The sequence below is a fragment of the Oryzias latipes genome, chromosome 3 (genome assembly GCF_002234675.1).
Source record: "Oryzias latipes chromosome 3, ASM223467v1".
NCBI lineage: Eukaryota > Metazoa > Chordata > Actinopteri > Beloniformes > Adrianichthyidae > Oryzias > Oryzias latipes.
In genome coordinates, this window is record NC_019861.2 from 11,617,091 (window position 1) to 11,637,192 (window position 20,102).

The 20,102-nt window shown below is 40.6% G+C and overlaps 1 protein-coding gene across 1 annotated transcript in view; it reads right to left on the reverse strand.

The window, feature by feature from the left end:
• LOC101166699 (A disintegrin and metalloproteinase with thrombospondin motifs 7) overlaps nucleotides 1-20,102 on the reverse strand; it is a 202,016-nt gene that overhangs the window by 121,925 nt on the left and 59,989 nt on the right. The window contains exons 6-8 of the mRNA XM_023952917.1: nucleotides 17,174-17,298; nucleotides 11,694-11,843; nucleotides 10,059-10,202 (exon numbers count right to left, since the gene is read on the reverse strand). Coding sequence (XP_023808685.1) covers nucleotides 10,059-10,202; nucleotides 11,694-11,843; nucleotides 17,174-17,298 — 419 coding nt within the window. The remainder of the gene's footprint in view (nucleotides 1-10,058; nucleotides 10,203-11,693; nucleotides 11,844-17,173; nucleotides 17,299-20,102) is intronic.

Sequence of the window (20,102 nt, forward strand, 5' to 3'; positions counted from 1 at the left end):
GACTGAACGTTTTGCGTTCCTAAGCTCATATTAAAGGAAAAACACAGACAGACACACAGACTACTGGATTTTGATTCTAAGAGTCCCAAATGTGTAAATATTTCCCTGTAGGTCCCACCCCCCCTCTCCCCGACCCTTTCAAAGCAGAGTCAAAAAGCTATCATGCTGTCATGTAGCTGAACATTCACTAAATTAATTCCAAATGCTTTGAGCTAAAAAAGAACCAGGGCAAATGAGCTGGCATGGTTCACACAGGAAGCACTAGTGCTGTTGGAGCCAGAATCAATTATTTTATTCATCCAGCTGTGCTGCCTATAGAAAGCCTTGTGGGGAAGCTGTTTAAAATACACACATTTAAATATTATAGGTAAAGAGTCTATGTTTTATAAAACAGCCAAAGGAAACTCTCTATATCTCTAAGGACAAAAATGTGTTTTTTGTTTGTTTTTTTGCTTCTGAAAACAACACAATTTAATTCTATGTTTGCCCTGAACATTATAAAATCACAGAGACAAATTGTCCCCTCGAATAAAAAATTTGTGGACACAAATTATTATTTGGACGCACAAATTAGGGTTATGTGGTCACTATTAATTGTCAAATTGGCATTTAACTGGCATTTTGTGGGCACAAATTAGTATTTTTGTGTGCAATAAGTAGCATTTTGTGGTCACAAATATGTGTTTTTGGGCGCAAAATAATAATTTCGATGCACAAAATACAGCTTCATGTGCACAAAAATATGAATTTTTGGTCATAAAATACTAATTTTGTCCACACAAAATACTAATTTGTGCCAGCTAAGTGCTAATTTGAGAGCATAATTTATTTATTCAGTTTTGAATGTCATGGGGGGCTCTGACGTTCAAAAAAAACAAAACGTTGTATGCAAAGACATTACTGCTTTTACCCCCTATTGAAATTTTGAATTTGCACATTAAAAAAAGGCAAATATAGCAATTTTTTATTTTTTCCCCTTTCAGTTAGTAACAATACAGCTTGGTGACTTACTGTTGAACCTTCAGGAAATGATTTTCTTTAGACTGAGTTCTGGTTTTGAGGCTTCCTTGTGGAATGCAACACAGCTTTTGTGTCTGGTTGTGTGTTGAGCCATGTCAAAACAACTCTGTCACAAAAGGCAAAATATTTCTGTCTTTGTTCATTTGTAACTATTCATTATTTTTCACATCTGTCCCTGTATAGCAGGACTGTCAAACTCCTGCTGGTTTTCCAGAAAGCATGTCTTATTTGCTGCTGATTACCTTGATCTGGTGTGTTCGGCCAATTAGGAGCTTCAATGGTTGGTTGGAAAACATGTAGCACACCGGCCACTGAGGTCTGGATTTTGACACCCCTGCTTTGAGGTTTGTGTTGGTTTTGTAATACAGGGTACCATTAAGAACAGACTTTGATTAAAAAACAAAAAAACTACCTATCTAAATCCTGGTACTTGTGTCCTACTGCTCTGCTTGCTTCACATGTTTCCCTGCTCTGACATAGATGATGATGACCGTGTCATTATCAGGCTTCTGCAGAGCTCAGTTAAGAGCTGAAAAGCTAATTCAGGGTGTGCAGGAACAGAGAAACAAGCAAAGCATGCAGAGCAGGGAGATGCTTCTTACAACCTCAGGTAATTGCAGGAGGAAAAGAACTAAAATCACAGCATCAACCATTCACATTTTTTAGCAAAAGTTAATTTTCTCTTGACTGGGCGGAAATAGATTAGTAATCTACTCCTAAAAAACAGAAAGATAATAATTCCTACAATTGGTGTTCAAGCACCAACAAAAAAGCTGTTTCTAAAGAAAATTCTTAGACAATAATTTATCACAATAGCTACAGTTAGGGAAGGTGACATTATTATTCTGTGAAGACCAAATGAGTTACACTTATTTATTTTTGTAGACTGTTTTCATTAAATGATATTGCAGTTAAAATAATAAAGAAAGTAGATTTTTAAAATAACTAGAAGAAGCTGCATTTCCAGAAGAAAATGCAGGGTTGAATGCTGTACTGCTGAATGAAAGCTGAATTTCCTGAAGAAATGGTTGAACTACTGAAAATTTGAAGAACACAAAATGGCTGCCAAACTTTCACCATCCCATAATAATTTCATAACATATGCTGTGGTCCAAAGCTTTGTGAGCATTTTAATGGTGTCTCTAGCAAAAAGTATGTTGACGTTATAATGGTTGAAAGAAGCAAAGGTTTTCAAGCTGTGCCCAATGGAGCAAAAATCTTGGAAAATCTTGGAATATCCTGGAAAATCTTGATAGGTTTAAGGGTTTGAAGGACCAGAAGTCATAGCTGAAAGGAATAAGCTGAAAGAGCTGAACATTGTAATAGTTGAATGGTTAAATTATGTGGAAAATTGAAGAAATTTTAAATCGCCTCACATTTTGGCACAGAATGGCCGCCAAAACGTGGGTGGTGTCACCATCCCATAGTAATTTCAAAAGATATGTGGTAGTTCAAAGCCTTGTGAGCATTTTAACCTTTGAACGGTGTCTCTAGCTAAAAGTATGTTGATGTTATAATGGTTGAAAGAAGCAAAGGTCTTTAAGGATTCTCCATGTATTTAAATGGAGCAAAAATCTTGGAAAATCCTGGAATATCCTGGGATGTCTTGAAAGATTCAAGGAACAAAAGTCATAGCTGGAACAAGCAAAAATAGCTAAACATTTTAATGGTTCAATGGTTAAAAAATAAGAACTGTCCGAGCCGGGTCTTGAACCGGCGACCTCATGAATCACGTCTTCCCTATGTATTTTAATGGAGAAAAAAATCCTGGAAATTTTTGAATATCTTGAAAAGTTAAAGGATTTGAAAAACCAAAAGTCATAGCTGGAATAAGCTGAAAGAGCTGAACATTTTAATACTTGAATGGTTAAAATAGGATAAAAATTGTAGAAGGAGTTAAGCAGCAAAAAACGGCGGAAGATGGGCGTAATAAATAAAGAGAAACAGGAAAACAAAAGGGTTGAATGCTTTACAGCTTTAATGCATTCAACCAATTATAATCTGGACATTCATATACCAGTGGAGCCACACTCCAGACACAGAGGGGGAAGTGTCTTGCTCAAGGTCACAACAACAGTTGACTGGAAGGAGCGGGGATCGAACAGCCAATATTTCAATCATTGATCAACCCGCTAAACCATCTGAGCCACTGCCGGCCTTTAATGAAGCAACTGACTAGTGGATTCACTTATACCATAACATTCATACGAAACATTTGCAAGAACTGAATGATACTGCAACTTGTTTAGATAAGATTTGCTGAGCACCATTCTGGTTAAAAATGTGTAACATGCAAAATTTTCATTAAGACCTTTAATATGAAAGCCCAAAAATATCAGAACAACACACTTTATTCTACCCTGATGCACTATATACAGTATGAGTGCTGCAGTGTTGCAACCTCTTCATAACAAACAAATGCAGTTGCATTTGGGTTTTTGGCTTTCTTGAAAAAATCATCTACTGTTTATTAAGCTATGTTTTTATCTGTGTTGGGATTTTTCCGAACATCCATTTGGGAGACCAGGAGCAGCTGCAGCTTTTATTCCCATTGGAATTTAAAATCAAAGCCAACAGACATTCTAGGTGAATTTTTGTTTTACTTTTTGTCTTGGAAAGGAAAATGTTAGCAGTCTTTCCACAAGCCAAACATTTATCAGAGATCCTAAGAGTGAGTATTTTTCACAAAATCAACGATAGATTTTTATTTGAAATATTGCCTTCAAATCAAAAGTATTACTAACATGGGCTTTTAGAATGAATGCAACTATTTTTTTGTTTTTTGTTTTATTTTACTATTATTATTATTATAATATATTATTAACCTGTTTGAATTACCATACATTATTTGGTATGTAAAGCAAAAAAAGAGCGAAAGATTTGAAAGTTGTTGCATTTAAACTGTCTAAGTAGCTTAAAGTCCCAATCCAATCATCTTTTAATCTATTTTCATCATGATTATGACAGTTTTAGTCAAAATCAAAAAACCTGTGTCATTTTCTAAGACGTAGTTTCTGCAGAGTGGCAGGAGTTCATATTTGCCTCTGAGCTGTTGGCGGGACTTATTCGCTGTGGCGACCCCTGAAGGGAAAAGCCGAAAAGAAAAGAAGAAGATTGTGTTATATACTTTCTTAAATTCTACTTTGAATTCCATTAATACTCATTTAAAATGGCAAAAATATGGATGAGGTTTAAAGTTTACAGTTCATACATTAAGAATGGTCCATGGGACCCAAAGCAAACTGTGTCTGCTAGAAACGCCACAAAACAGTGGCGGTGAAAGGAACTGTGTTTCTTTCACCTTGAACTTTACTTCCAAACCATGTGTCTATATTCTAAAATATTTGGTTTAAACAATTCAGCATATCCCACCAATCTTTTTTCAACCAAGTACCCATGATCACTTGTGGCATTCTTGTCACGCCCAGAATATGGGTTTATGGGTTTACGTTCAATGTGAAACACGGCAAACATGTAAACAAACTGTTAGGATAGATAGAACCAAAGTTTGCGTTGTGCCACGTCTTATTTTTTTTTATTTTTCTGCGTCCTCATCCCTCTGCCAATCATATCTGGCTGTGTGTCTCATATCTTTGACTGTATAAACACTGAGGACTCTGGAGTATGTGCAGGATGAATACAGATGCCAGCAGAGTTAGAAAGGGATTGAAAAAAAATCACATTTGAGTTAGCAAATATTAACTTAAAATGTTTTTAGTGCTCATTTTACACCACCAGCAGGAGCTGCATGTCTCCTAGGGGCATTCACAGAGTCACAACTTGCAATAAAAAAGTGTAAGTCTTGGCAGATAGCACGATAGGTATAAACACAACAAATACTGCGGATATATGCTACCGAATGTTCGAGCTTGTTTACAGTGGTTCACTGTTTCAGTCCCTGTAGGACAGGGATTATAGCTACCCACCCATGTTATGCTTCTTAACCAACTTTGACTGCCTTTGCATGTGACATCACAGCACCTGCGTGAACGCTCTCTCTGCCATTTTGGAAATCTAACAGAGAATGTCACTGCCACGTACCTTTGTCGTGTCCACTCAATTGTCTCCTTTTTTTTTTTTTTTTTTTTTTTTTTTTTTTTTTTTTTTCTTTTAACTTGTCCTGTCCAACAGCTAGGCAAACAGATGAGAGCTGAGGGCCTCTTGTGTTGGACATATTTTATTCTAACAAGAGGGGTTATTCATCTTCAGACAAACCAAAGGTATGTCTGAATAAACCCCTTTTGTAATTGAGGCCAAACTTTATTAATTTCAATCATGTTTGAAAATCTTTGGTGTTGGACCGGACGGAAAAGGAAAGAGGGGAACAAGAGAGAGGGACGTTAGAGAGAGGGGGGGTAGGAGGGTGATAATAGGAGGGGAAGTGGGGTAAGACCATGAAGCAGCATAGAGCAGGCAGGTTTACTGGTTGTTTATCGTTACGGTACGGTTCAAATGTAGTACAAAAAGGGCGGGGCCTGTTCACACACACTCAAATATTATCAACACACCTGCTAGCCGCAGAAATGTCCACATGTCAACATGCACACAAAACAGATAGTGTTCACGAACGCATACTTATGCCTTTAAACCAACTAGTGTGAAATCTTTCATTCATTCAATCATGCAAACTATTAGTGCAAAGGTGAGCTAACACCTGTGCTCAGGTGAGTGTTTATGTTCTTCTAAAATGGATGGTGGAATGTGAAAAGAAGGAGGAGGAGCGCCCAGCCACCCCCACACCCATACCCCCGCCGCAGCAGCAGCGGCAGCCGGAATTCCCCCAGCGCCACACGGGAACAGGCAGGGAACAACCGCCCCCCGGGCGACCAAGACCGCCACCCAGGCCAGGGCCAGCAGGACCGCCGCGAGGCCCCCAGAGCCAGAGAGCAGGGAGACGCAGAGGGAAAGAGAGCGCCGCCCCAGCCCAGCCAGGAAAGCAGCCCCCCGCCGCGCCGGAAGAGCCCAACGCAGGGCCCCACCGGAGAGGGACGCCCACAGCCCCAGACGAGCACCCCACCACCACCCAGGAGTTCCGGGCATCCCCCCGCCCCGACCCCAGGTACGAGCCAGGACCCCCCAAGGGAGACCCGCTCCGCACTCCAGGCAGCCACCCACCCGGCCCACGGTTGGTCCAGGTAGGAGCAAGGCAGGGGCCCGCCGCCCCCGCCCAGGAGGGGGGAACCCCGGGGAAAAAAGGGCGGCCCATAAGGGATGTTATAAATATGGCCCGACCAGGCTCGGCCATGTTGGAAGTTTGGCGGGGCCCAGCGCCCAGGGGCAAGGACCAGGACCCACCCCCCAGGGACACGAACACCCCCGGCTCAGGTGTAATATGAACCCCCCCACCGTGCGGAGAGAGCACCGCCGGGCCCAGGGAGCCAGCACCCAAGGGACACGGCCGCCATCGCCAAGGGGCCCACACCCCCCACCAGGGACGGGGTAGGGGACAGATGGACCCAGGTCCCACCTTCCTTGTAAAATGTGTGTGCGTGTATGGGTGTTTGAGAGGGTGTTTGTGTGCATGTGTGTGTGTTTATGTTTGAATGTATATATTGAAGGGGGAGGGGTGTGTGTACTAAGGGGGGTGCAGTTAAAATTGGCGAGTAGGGCACTAAGGGGACATCTCCTGATTACTCACAGTGATGTCCCCTCACCCTCCACACCAAGGGGCCCTAAATGTCTAAGGTGCGGTTAAAATTGGCGGGTAGGGTGCCAGGAGGACATCTGCTGCTTGCTGGCAGTGATGTCCAAGCACCCCCCCTACCAAGGACCCTACGTGTCTAAGGTGCAAATAAAACCGAAAGAGGGGGGGCCCACTCCATACGGCAACCATAGGAGGGGGGCCACTCCCAAGTAGCCCCCCCCCAAGGCGCATCGCAGGCTAAACCCCCCACCCCCTCACCCTAATATGAGGTTATATAAGGAAGGGGGTAAGTTGGGGACAGCTGGTAGACTGTCCCCCGGTGGTCAAACAGCCGTCCCCCAGCCCACCCCCAGCAAAGGGGCCAGGGCCACCCAGCCCAGGGGCCCACCCCCGGAGGCGCCGACACCCCAGGCCCGGCACCACCCACCCCACACAGAGAGAGAGGAGCCAGAAAGCGTCGCCCCCCCCCCCGGAGCAAGCCCAGGCCCCCACCCCCAGACGCCGGCCCTAGAAGAGCTCTGGTCAGGCCTCGACGGGACCGAGGAGGCCAACCGGCCGAGGCAACCACTGATTGCCTCAGCGGAGACCCCGACCCGCTAGCCCCCCCGACCCGTACTAATAATGGGCCCCCCCTCCCCCCCAGAACGCCCCCCCACAGGACAGGGCCGACAAGCCCCCCACCCCACCCCACCCCAGACCCCGCAGCCGAAGCGGGTGACACCCAGAGCGACCGGGGGCCCCGAGAGGGTTGTCCCGTCCCGTCCCAGAGCCAGGGAAGGGCCGATCCCAGCCCCAGGTGCAGATGGGCAGCCCATCCGGCGCCGCTGGCCCCCCCCCACCCGAGCAGGGCCCCCCGCCAACCCCCCCCAGCACAGGCAAAGGGACCACCCCCCCAAGCCAAGCCAGACCACCACCCCACCCCCCCACCACGCACCCCCACACCCAAGCCCAGAGGACCACGCAGCGCCCCAGCCCGCCCCAATTGTCTCCTTTTAATCAGTTGTTGTCAGCAAGACAAAATAAGGTCTGCAACTGATCAGAATCGACATTTGGTGTCTCTTTTTGCAGAGGTCCCTCCCCCCCCCCCCCCCCCGGTACCGACACACAACACAACGCAGAGCAGCGGGGACATGAGGAAGAGGTCGCAGTGTGAACGTTGAAAGACTGGGTTACATATAATTAAGATGTATTCTTATATATTGACAAAAAACAAAAAAACATTCATGTGAGGGATAATGCCTGACGAAGTGTCTATTATCAGAAATTAACGGAAGACACGGGGACACTTTGAAGGCCATTATCCCGCTTATAACATGTTCACTTACAAAAGAAATAAATATTCAATCAATTTTTAGTACTTTATTCTTGTTGGTGTTTTTTATTTGAGTCACTTTTGACAAAAAGCGGACTATTTGATATGTGGTGTGGCACGTTGTCATGGTAATGGCTGAGCCGGCATCGACCTGGACTGCAGCGGCAAAGGAAAGCGATATATATGCTGATCGTCACGATGGTTTAAATAAAGCATCAGTTCAGAGAGAAACTTCACCTCTTTTTGCTTGTTTTTGTCCAGATGATGAAGCTAAGTTTGTTTTAAAGAAGCCAGCACAGTGACATAGAACATTTAAGCAATTTGACTGGAACTCCTTTTTTAGGTGTACATTATCACTGTGCGTGATCACTTTTTACTGTACACCCAGCAGCCAATCAGAATTGAGCATTCACCTGGACTATAGTATAAATAACAACAGTGAGCATAGCATTAAAATTGCAATAATAATAAATAATCCACGTGGTTCGAGTGAGGGTAACAGAGGCTAAGGGAGAGAAACAAACAGCTCAGTCACATTCAAGCTCTGCAGGAACCTTTTTCCTATCATTTACATGTTTTTGGGAAAAGTTTGGATTTTTTCCCTTATTCGATCATTGTGAATTGAGTACCGGCACCCTTTTTTCAAAAGAAATGGATTGGCACTGGATAAAACCCAAACAGTACCCATCCCTAAATATACACCACATATAAGACAAATAAAATGTTAAACCATGGGCCGACCTGACACAAAATATTCACTGCAGACATCTTTAGGCGATCATTTTCTCTCTTCAACCTGTAGACATCGGTAAAATGAGACGCTTTCATTTGAGTTTTTCTGTTGTAACAACCAACCACAACATATGTGTACCATGATGAGGTTTGGTGACTAAAGGCCCGTACACACCGGGACGAATATTCGCCAGGCGTTATTCGCCAGCGTTTTTCGCCACGTTTTTTGTGTTCACACCCAGGCGATTTTCGCTGACGATGAGTGGAGTGAACATGCAATTTCATTCCCTGACGTTAGATGGCGCTTAATGTAAAACAGAAATACTCCTGTACACAAGGTGGCGCTGCGCAACTTTACGCTTCTTAAAGTCGCTTTTCACTCAGAAGAAGAGAGCAAGTATTTACACGCTTGTCAGAATCAAACAAAGAAAACATGAATATTTCAAGCACCAGTAGCTCCAACTGGTGCTTGGTTCGGGGATGTTTTAGAATGTCCGTCATTATTGCTTCGCGGCTGTGTAGACGCTACTTGGCGTCTATCTTCTTCGCTGGTATGTGTGCTCAGCAAGGCAGTTTTGTGTTTGAGCGCCCCCAAGTTGTGTTTTACTGTAACTTCAGAGCTCCAGACACGTGAGCAAAAGCGCCGTTCTCATTGGTCGAGTAGATTTCGACGCGACGCGTCGAAAAAAAAAAACGAACCCGAGGCGTTTTTTTTTTTGACGCTTTAACGCCTGCCGTTTTTTCGCCTCGGTGTGCACACTCTCATTGGTGCCCTTTGTTTAGTCACGAGGCGTTAAACGTCGGCGAAAATCGCCGGCGAAATTCGTCCCGGTGTGAACAGGCCTTTAGTCTCTGGTTTTACCCATTTTGGATGGAACAAAACAATGTGTGCTTGACTCAAAACAAATGGCACGGGTTGTGTCACTGCAAGGAGTCTATGCATTTTGTGTGTTTGTGCTTGTCCAGGGTAGCACAGCCACACATTCATTAATCATAGTAATCATAAAATGTTTTGTATAATTGGGACCAAGCAATCAAATCTCCATGGGAAAGAGAAAGCAATTAAGTAAGACAATCTGGAGCATTTAATAGTTATAACCCTTTTGCAAGATTCTTAACAAGGTTCTCGCCCCAGGACTTTAAGCTACATCTTCATTTGTTTTCATACACCTCTTGCATGCATTACCATGACTTTATAAAAGCTCAGTTCTGTAGTGCTTTGAGTTTGAAATGGCATCCATTGGATTTGACATCCAGCAAAACACATTTTGCATAATTGTGCATGTCTGCCAATACTGCTGCCACTCTTACAAGGAACAAACACACACAGGTAAAATGTAGAACACTTACTCAAGAAAGCGGGTAATATACTGGCGGCTGCAGCGGGACCACCTGGGCAGGGAGGTTCCATACATGAGGTGAGGAGACATGACAAAAGGTCGTTTCCCAATGGGTTCACAGTCATTACCGTTGCCATCATGCTGAATCCCAAAGCTGTGGCACCATATTCAACAAGAAAAAAAGGTAATTAATGTCATGGAATCAACATACAAGGAGATAAAGTTACAGTGCTTAGCAACAAAGACGCATCTGTTTGTGAACTGTAAGTTTATAAAAAGAGCATGATGCAAATTTTTCTAATAAAGTCACAGCAGCAAGGTCTGTGCAAAAAAGTGATAAACACAATATTCTTCCAATATCCAATTCAAATCCTTTGCAGTTAATGACTTTGCTATGACATTACATTGCTATGTTCTTTCTGCTCATTTCTAAAACAAAAAAAAAAAAATCAGCAAGAATAATAGAAACACGCCTTCAGAACAAAACAATCGATTGGGCATCGCACATTCGGAGGTCTGTCTTTAGACACTGCTTCAGGACTGTGACTGACATCCTCTTTCTATGAGGTTCAGTCATTTCTCTCAACTGTTTGACCTGCAGTTGGGGTTGCAAAAAACATCACTATTTTCAAATAACGACATAATTTTCTCGTGATAACAACATCTGCCTTTCTCTTTTTCCGTTTTCATACGATAACGAGAAATACTATTATGTTCATGCTATCATGAGTAAATAATTTCATTTCTCGTGATAATTTTTCCACAAAAGTATTTCACTGATGAAACTGAAAACTGCAAGATCACTGAACTGCATGCACAGCTGCAGCAGGGCCAACCTTCTCCTCAAATGACAATGATTGATTTGGATGTTGTTTATGACAGACAACATCTGCACAATCTTAATGTGAGTTAGACCACTATTAAGTAGTTCATCAATTATAAAATAATCTTTTATAAATTGATCCCTTTTCCTGGTGTTTTCTGTTTTTCTGACAAACTATTATGTTTTGCTGTGGAGTGTAAAAAGATTAAAAAAGTATATTCTTTCTTAAAACGTTATCACAACACCATAATGAAATTAGTAATCTTGTGATAACGACGTCTTGTTATGATAACGTAATGGTAGATGTCATTATCATGAGAAAGTGTGTGTGTGTGTGTGTCTGTGGGGGGGGGGGGGGGGGAGGGGGGAGGGGGGGCAAGATAGGCTGTTTGCAGCTTCCACAAGTTTAATATGTTATCGAAAAGAAAAATACTAAAAAACACAGGCTCTAATAAGATTTTTTGTTGTTGTTATTTACGGTATTCAAAATTCTTAAAACAGGGAAAATGTTTTCACTTGAAAAGTGAAGTTAGTTCAGACACTGCTGATATGGTTGTACATGCATTAAAAAATGAGTCATTTGCTGCTGCTGAAGCACTGAATGCTGATTTCTTTTAAAATATGCCAAACCAGACCCAGGTTTTAATTTTGGTGAGAGGTCGATGGCGAGGGTGAGGCTTTATCGAGCTTCAGAAGCTGCTGTGCCTTTTGCCTCTGTAGGATTCAGAGGATAAATGGAGGTAGAGACCAGACACTGACTGCTGCCCTATACACTGATTATTGTAATGAGGATACTTTTGTTTGCAGGCAGCAATTACTCACTTGTGTCCTAGCTCGTGTGCTACAGTGAAGGCCATTGGGAGGCCGGTGTCCTCACTAATGCTGCAACTGCGATGCGGCTGACACATTCCTGCCACGTGGGACAAACCCAGGGTCTCACATGGCGTGTTGATAGTGGCACAGATGTCCTTCCTTTGGAGAGAGATAATTGACAGTTGATTAGACAGACCCTCCTCTACAAAACAAGAGCTTTTATTAAGTATTCACAACTGTGAAAAAGACCATGCTTGGATCAAATTTACAATTGTAGAAGGCAACCTCATTTTTTTTTCTATTGTAGGTACAGAACTACAGTGGTCGCTCGTCTAACGTGGGAGTTACGTTCTAAAAAAAGCCAGTTGTAGGCTAAATCTGCAAAGCACTCAGTTATTTTTTTTTTTTTTTTTACAATTATTTTAGATCAGGGGTGTCAAACTAATTTCCACTGAGGGCCACATCAGCATAGCTTTTTCAAAGTATATAACTTATACTTGTAACTAAATGTAATGAAAAATAAACGTAACTACTCCTTAATGTTAAACAACTCATTTATTTATTTATTATAATTTTTTCAATGGCAATTACAGTTGCATAGAAAACATATGTTTGCTTGTTACTTTAGCATAAATCCTTTGATTCTGTCAGGTTAGGTTATATGGACAGTGTTTATGTCCTAATGTATAGGTGGCCAATTCCATATTTCAAGTCTGATTCCCCCTAAATATGAATAAATACACACCAATTCTTATTTTTTATTCTAAGAAATTAAAAACGTTTATGCTCTCGCAGGCCACAGAGAGCTTTGTTAAGTCTGTCAATTGGTATATGTCAATCAAAGAAATAAACAAATTTTAGTTTTAACAATTCCCAACTACTGTTATCATGAACAGAAAATAAAGCATTAGGCATTAATCTGACTGAATGGGAACAGCCTCCAGTTCCCGACTGGAAATGTTTTGAAACCCTGTGTTGGCTTTTTTCACATAGTGTGCAGTTGATCGTCATCAAATCTTGTTTTTTCCCAAAAATAGTCAAAGTAGCGAATATCCGAACTCACCCAGTGGGACTGTTAATGTTAAATATAAAATGGCATTATAAAAACACGCCCAAGCAAAGAAGTTCGGCATTAAAGGGTATGTATCATGCAAAATAAATATTTTGAGCTTTTACGTTTATTATTATATTAATTACTCCCAAAAACAACCCCAAAGTGGCGATCTATTCACGCATTTCTGAATATTCCTGTAAAAACCTGCACTCTGAGCACCAGCCCTTCCTAAGCTACGAAAATGGGCGGCTTCTCAGATTGAGCTGTAAGTGTAAGTGAGGAACAGCCCCTTCCAGGAAGAGTCTGCGCTGCCAGCACCGCCCCCAGGCAAACTCACACTTTCTCCGTGGAGCTAGCGGTGATCGGCTAAACCTCTTTGTAAAGGCTCCACAATATGCACATCCACCTTTGCAAAAGTTCGGATGTTGTTTTATGTGATATCACAACAGCACCCAAGGGGTTACGTGTCAAGCTACGTTCACACCACCATCCACTACATGCTATCAAGCGGCCACTTCCAGTGAAGTTTATGTAAAAGCCCATTTCAGGCTAACAAATTCAAAAATCTAGCATTCAGTTATAGTTACGCAGATATTTAAGACAGTTTCTGGGCTCCACGAACAAAACGCACAGCCATTGAACGCGCATTAAAAATTAAACTTTGACCAATCAGGAACTCGGATTTGGTAGTGACGCATAAATAGCATCCCTTTTTTAATCACGGAATTGATCACGGATTGATCATAGAGGAGAAATGTATAATTGTGGTTCGTGTCAGGCCAGAATTATATAACACCAAGTCTTTCAAATGTCTGAATAGAGATGTAAAGGAGGAAGCCTGGAGCAAGATTCACGAGATTTGCACCACTTTGACACTTCACATCAAATATCTTCCAACTGTAGGCGCACATGCGTAAGTAAACAGTAGAAAAAGAAGAAAAGCCCATCCTTGCTTGTCCACTGTGAACACCACAGACTAAACGCTCGTTTAAGAATGCGCGTTAAGCGGACTCTCGAACGTTGCACACGTCGAGTGAATGTAGCATAACACTGCTCCTTGCTGCAGTTATTTATAATATCTCAACAAGCTTCAGTGCGGATGTCAAAGGCCTGCCCTTTGGAGTATGCTGTGCAGGAAGGAAACCAGCCAGGGGCAGCCTGCAGGATGTCTGAGCCAATGTGAACATAAAAAAAATGAACATTTCAACCATATAAACCTGGAGAGCAGATGAAAGAGATAGATCAAAAGAAAAGATGGAGTGATGTAAGCTGTCAAAATGGGAAGTTATCACTTACTTCTACAACAAATGTATATTTAGCTTCAACACTTTTCTCTACATTTAATCCACCTGCCCCTTTTAAGTGATGTAGCAACTAATCTACATGTTTAAACAGCTGGGCATCAATTATACTGAGCTAGTCCTCCTCACTTATTCATCCTTTCTTCTGCAGGTTTTTCATTAATTAAAAAACAACCATGAATTTACTGATGTCAACTGTAATGTACTCTTAGAAATTATTTGCCTACAAACTAAGTTTCTTCTTAATCACCTTTGTAGAGCTTTTTTTTTTAATCCTGAATTTCTGAGTTCAAAATGTCAAAGACCACTGCTTGTGCTTCTTAAAAAGGATCATTGTTAAAATCCTGGGCTTATTTTGGTGAAACGTATCCTCATCCTGCCTGCTTGGTCACAACCCTACCCCACGAGTCGTCCTTCTCACAGTCACAGTTTAGCTGCACATGCGCTTGATCTATGACAGCATTTCCTCTAAAATCCTTTTCACAGATCTTGTCCCCAATTTTAGAAGTTTAAAACAAAAATTACACTTACAACTTCTTATGTAAGTTGTGTTGCTCTGCTGTAAATAGAATGCAGCTTCTTTTTTTAATATATGCATGGATTTATTACGGAGATCCAATCACATGGGGCCATTAACATTTTATAAGGGAATTAATTTGAATGGCAGGGCGTAAACACACACACTGATCAGACCAGCAGTGACCACCAAAGCCACAAGACTAAACTGGTATTATGAACACGTTTATACTTTGTTGTAATCTAAACTGATGTTTAAGTAGCTGCGTATCAAAGTTTGACTGCAGTTTGGTATTGAAAGATAATAAAAGTTAACAAGTAACCTAGATTTGAATAAAACAGGCAGCAAGCAGAAATAAACCACTTTCTAAATTGTTTCTTTAAAGACACACTCCGAGGAAAATTGTGTTTTTTGTGTTTTTAATATATTCTTGTGGCATTTTTCTCATGATGGAGGACATACATCATAACTGCCTTTTTGAGTTTTTCTTTATTCAAATCATTGTCAATCGGGATCGGATAAAAAAAAATACAGTTGGAAAAAATGTATAGATGTGACATAGAAACTTCAGTCAGCACAAGCTTATAGCTTACTAACTACTTACTAACTACATAAACACATTCAAACAACACTTTGGAATTGTTGTATAGCTATGGGGTAACATTAACTAATACCTGACATCAGTAATGAAACTGCTTAATTGTGCAGAAATTGTGCTCATTTAATGTATCACACTTTTTCGAAGTACAAGTCGCGTTTTTTTGCATAGTTTGCCCGGGGCTATGACTTATAAATGATTTCTTAACCACTAGAGAGCACTGCAGATGTTTGTATCAGTTTTTGCTACTGACTACAGCACAGACAAAGAAGTGCTGCTCAGTCTTACGCCAGGTTTGGTGGAATTGTTCAAAAGCGACACAGAGGATGTAGAATTCAACAAATTTGGTAATTTAAAGTGATATATAAAAAGTTTAGTTGACTTGCTAGCATTTTCTTTATGCTATGCTATTTGAATAATTGCTCACATGTTGCGCTAGTACACTAGATACCTCCAATGTTTCATGAAGCTATACAAATATCAGTTTGTTACAGTGTGGATTCAGTCTATTATTGTTATCTATTCCAATATTATGACTTGCCTTTCAAGATGAAATGTTCATTCTTTTTCCTGTAAATACATTTCTCCTAAGAGTGCAACTTGTATATGATTTTTTTCTTCTTTAATATGCATTTTTTGGCTGCTGCTATTATCCTAAGGTGCAACCTATAGTTCGAATAATGCGATATTTTTATATATTTATGTCACACAACTCCCTACCTATCATTTTTGAAAACTGTGAGGTTTGAATAAAGAATAAAATAATATTTATAATAGTGTCCCCCACCAGCAGAAATATGTCATACCAGCAAACAAAAAAAAAATTTAAAAAAACAAATTGAAAAAACAATAAAATGCCAAAATTAAAATCCACTGTAGGTTTGAGTTTTTAGCGGCTGCTATCTGCCCTGGACACTATAGCTCACTGACAGGATTATCTCCCACTTTAAGATAATTATTTCCCTTTAGAGATAAAATCTAAAAGTACTAAATGAGTAAAAGTCGATATTTTTTGCACTTCATTCATTCATTCATTCATTCATTCATTCATTCATTCATTCATTCATTCATTCATTCATTCATTCATTCATTCATTCATTCATTCATTCATTCATTCATTCATCTTCTTCCGTTTATCCCTTTCGGGGTCACAGGGCTGCCGGAGCCAATCCTGGCCACTTTTGGGCGAAGGCAGGGGACACAATGGACAGGTTGCCAGTCTGTCGTCTTATTTATTTTTCTAGGAAATTATTAGATCCATAACTCACGAAATAAAAATAGTAAAAAGGCCCTCATTTCTGACCTTTTTTGTTGTTGTTTCATCATCCTTCCAATATAACCATATTGGTATGAGTGAACATCTTCTCACACCAGTCTGTAATAAACCCCACAGATGGGTTACTATCTGGATCTCTCATTAAATATTTTTTCTGGAATCCAAAATCAAAAAACTTTTTAAAAATGACCCAAAATTCTTGTTGAAGAAAGCCATGAAAGAAATAAAAAACAAAACAATGTTTGACGTTTTGAATATATTCTCAAATTAAATTATATTTGTAAAAAGTAACCCCAAAGCAATTGTACATTTCAATATTTTTTTCAAATTAATATTTGGGTAATTCTGTGTGCTGTTAAGATTTTCTTCTGATATGCTTAAGGGCAGAAAAAATCTTTTTAGTCATTTATGAACTGGGTCAGATTTGATGCATGGTTGCTCATATGTACCGGTAAGTGTGTCAGGTTAGGTTTGAGTTTTTTTGTCTGTGATATAGCTGCAACACATTTGATTCACTGTCAAGTGCTAATAATTTATTTGTTCTCTTTACTGTGGAGATGAAGTACCAGAACTAGACAGTTCAAGACAAAATTGTTGAAGATCAAAACGTTCTCACTTAAGCTCCTAGTGTGTGTGGCTGCAGTGGAAACTGCTATGACAAGAAACAAATTGCAATCAACTCCCCTCTGAGATGTGATTATGTTTTTCTTAGAAAGACAACATTGACTTAAACTTTGAATTACCTGGTGAGCAGAACAGCGACATCGTGATGCAACGGGTGTTCGTCTCCTTTCATGTTCAACTTCTTTTGCCACTTACAAAAACTGTTCAAGCTGTTGTCGGCGTGGTGAGTAATCTTTAAATCGACCTATTAGAAACACATCACAAAGACGTCAGAAGGAAGAGAGCAAACAGTAAACATGTCCATCAACAGGACAAGTGATAACCTTGATGAAAGAAAAGAAAAACTAAAATATGAAAACGCCAAATAATCTCGACAATCTAACCACTTTCAATAATTATGATCTGCTAAACCAAAGAAAATCCAGCCAACTGCATAAAAACTGTAGCTTGTTGAATTGGAGTAATTTATTTCAGCTCATTATGAATGTGATCATTGAACAATATACACACGGGTGTCTGGCTTGAAATGAAATTCATAAAAGAACTGACAGTTGCAATTAATCGTGTCACATTCAGAAGGCGCACGCAATTAATTTTATCTGCACTGAAAAAAAAACAAGTGTTCACTCAAAAACATTTAATTGACACCGAAAACTCTCACGTGCAAGGCACAGACTAATTAATACATCCAAGCAAAACCAAGCCTTTGGCTTGCGTACTTATTATTTTAACGGTTTTATTTGAATAGCATCAAATTCTAATTACAATTCCAAGCTTAGGAAGTTTGTTTTCTCGGTGAATGGGCACATGTAATTTACTGTAGTCTTGCAAGTTGCTGAAGAAACACAGGACAGATTATTAGTACAAAAATATGCTGCACTGTCGAGATGATTTGACAAATTTTTCTGTAATGTTTTGCCAACAGCAAACTGTAAAGATCAGGTGTAACAAGTTGACTTGTAGCATCTTATCTTGACTTGTTGACTTTTTTTAATATTTGATTATGCATAAATGTAATTTTTTTATTTACTTATTGCTTAGTGAAACAGCGCAATTATAGAACTTTAGAAAAAACCCAAAGGTGTTGAAATTCATGTTTTGCAGCATTCACAAAGTTAAAATAATCTATGATGATGCAAAAATATGCCCAACTTCACAGTTCATACCATGAAGGAGATTAGTCGGAGGGGGCGGAGGAGAAGCCAGCTCATTTTTTATGCTTAGGATAAAACTTTATAAGCATTTTTTTTCTCTGAGGCACAGATCTTTGTGTTAACTGTTTATTCATTTAAGCTGTGTTTACACACCGGATAAGCAGTATTGACTCTGAAAACTCATTTTATTATTGGCTGTGAAGCAAATTAGCAAATTTGGAAAAAAACAAACAAACTAGTAACTATTATTGCTGCTGCAGCTTATTCAAATGTTTTTCTTGTTGTTTTTCTTTTTAATTACTTTGAAAAATGCTGCACATCCCCACAGCATCCATCATTGTTCATATAAGATATAAAATGTTGCTGACAACGAATATTGATGAGTCTAGACTAAATAAATAAATAAAAAGGATTATATTGTCTTTCAAATGAACATGTTTGTTACAGTTATTGTCTTGGTCACAACTGCCCTTATGTGTGGATATGGCTGTCTGCAGGTAATAAAAATGGTGCTCCTGTTGCCTTTGATAGGTTTTTAATGAACAGACAAATAATATGTAATGGTAAGTGAGGGGAACGTAGATAAGAAGCAAATACATCAGATAGATTTTATCTTTTCCGACCCCCCAAACCCTGTGTGCTGCACAAGGAGCTTGTTAGTGTTGTTCCAGGGAAAGGTGCGAACTCCATGGGTGCAGTTTGGCTGTTGGAAATCAGAATATTTGACAATCAGAGTGTAGTTTGTGTTGATATCCGACAGCCATCTCACAAGCACTTACATTTCACCTGCACACCCCGTGCATGCAGCTTTTGCATGCGGTCAGCAAGGAAGCAGTTCACACACCACGCTAACAAAGCGCATCGTATGACAATATCACCTGCTCATCACAAATGTGTGTAACTAACATCACTCCAACAAATACTTCATGATGCATTTGCACACCACAATGGTACGTGCCATTTTTATGACGTCCCTTTAAGTGGCAGCACGAGCCTCAAGGGAACCACAAGCCATAAGCTCCGCATGGAGGCATGTGACTAAGGCATAAGCAATTTAGTTGAACATTTTTGCAGTACTACACTTAGAATTTCAGTAAAGTTGTCTTAATATGACATGGTCACTTGATCAATGTCATAGGATGTACGGGTCACAATGCACGACACTTGGTTAAGAAAGAAAAAAAAGCATTTAAACAGTTATAACTCCTACTTCTTGGTTGTGTCTTAGCCATATGCACTCTTACAGAGGTTGACCCGAATGGGTACTGCAGGTTTTGGGGTTTCTCCGGGCCTGTAAAGGGTCGGAGAGAGGAGGGGCTGCATCTTAAGAGGGGCATAGGTCAGTTATGTGGTTCAATTGAGGCTTGTGGCAAGTGTATCGTGAAGTATTTGTAAGGATAATTAATGACTAAGGATGCTAATGATGTATGGGTGATGATGTCTTATGGTGCCCTTTACCATATGACATGCTTGTTTGAGCTCCTTACTGACCGCGCTCAACTGCTGCAATCACGGGTTGTGCAGGTAGGATGCCTGTAGGACGCCCACACCAATTATGCTCCGTTTGTCTTATTTCCTAAATTCTAACAGCCAGGGTGTGTGCGAGGTGTGGGCACCTATCAGTTGAACAGCACTAATGGGCTGGGGGGCTAAATAAAAGAAAAATTCATTTGGCATGCCTGCGTCTCACCTACTTCCCCCTTACTTACCCTTACGTGTAGCTTAAGTGCTCCCTAGAACATGATGCCTACAGCATGCCCATAGACAAAAAATATGCATGAACATTTTCACCTTAACAGGTTTTCTATGCTCTTAAAATTTAATTAAGGGCCACCTGAGTGACCCGTACAGATTTGCCCATTCTTCACTTTCAGAAAGCCCCTATGCATCCATA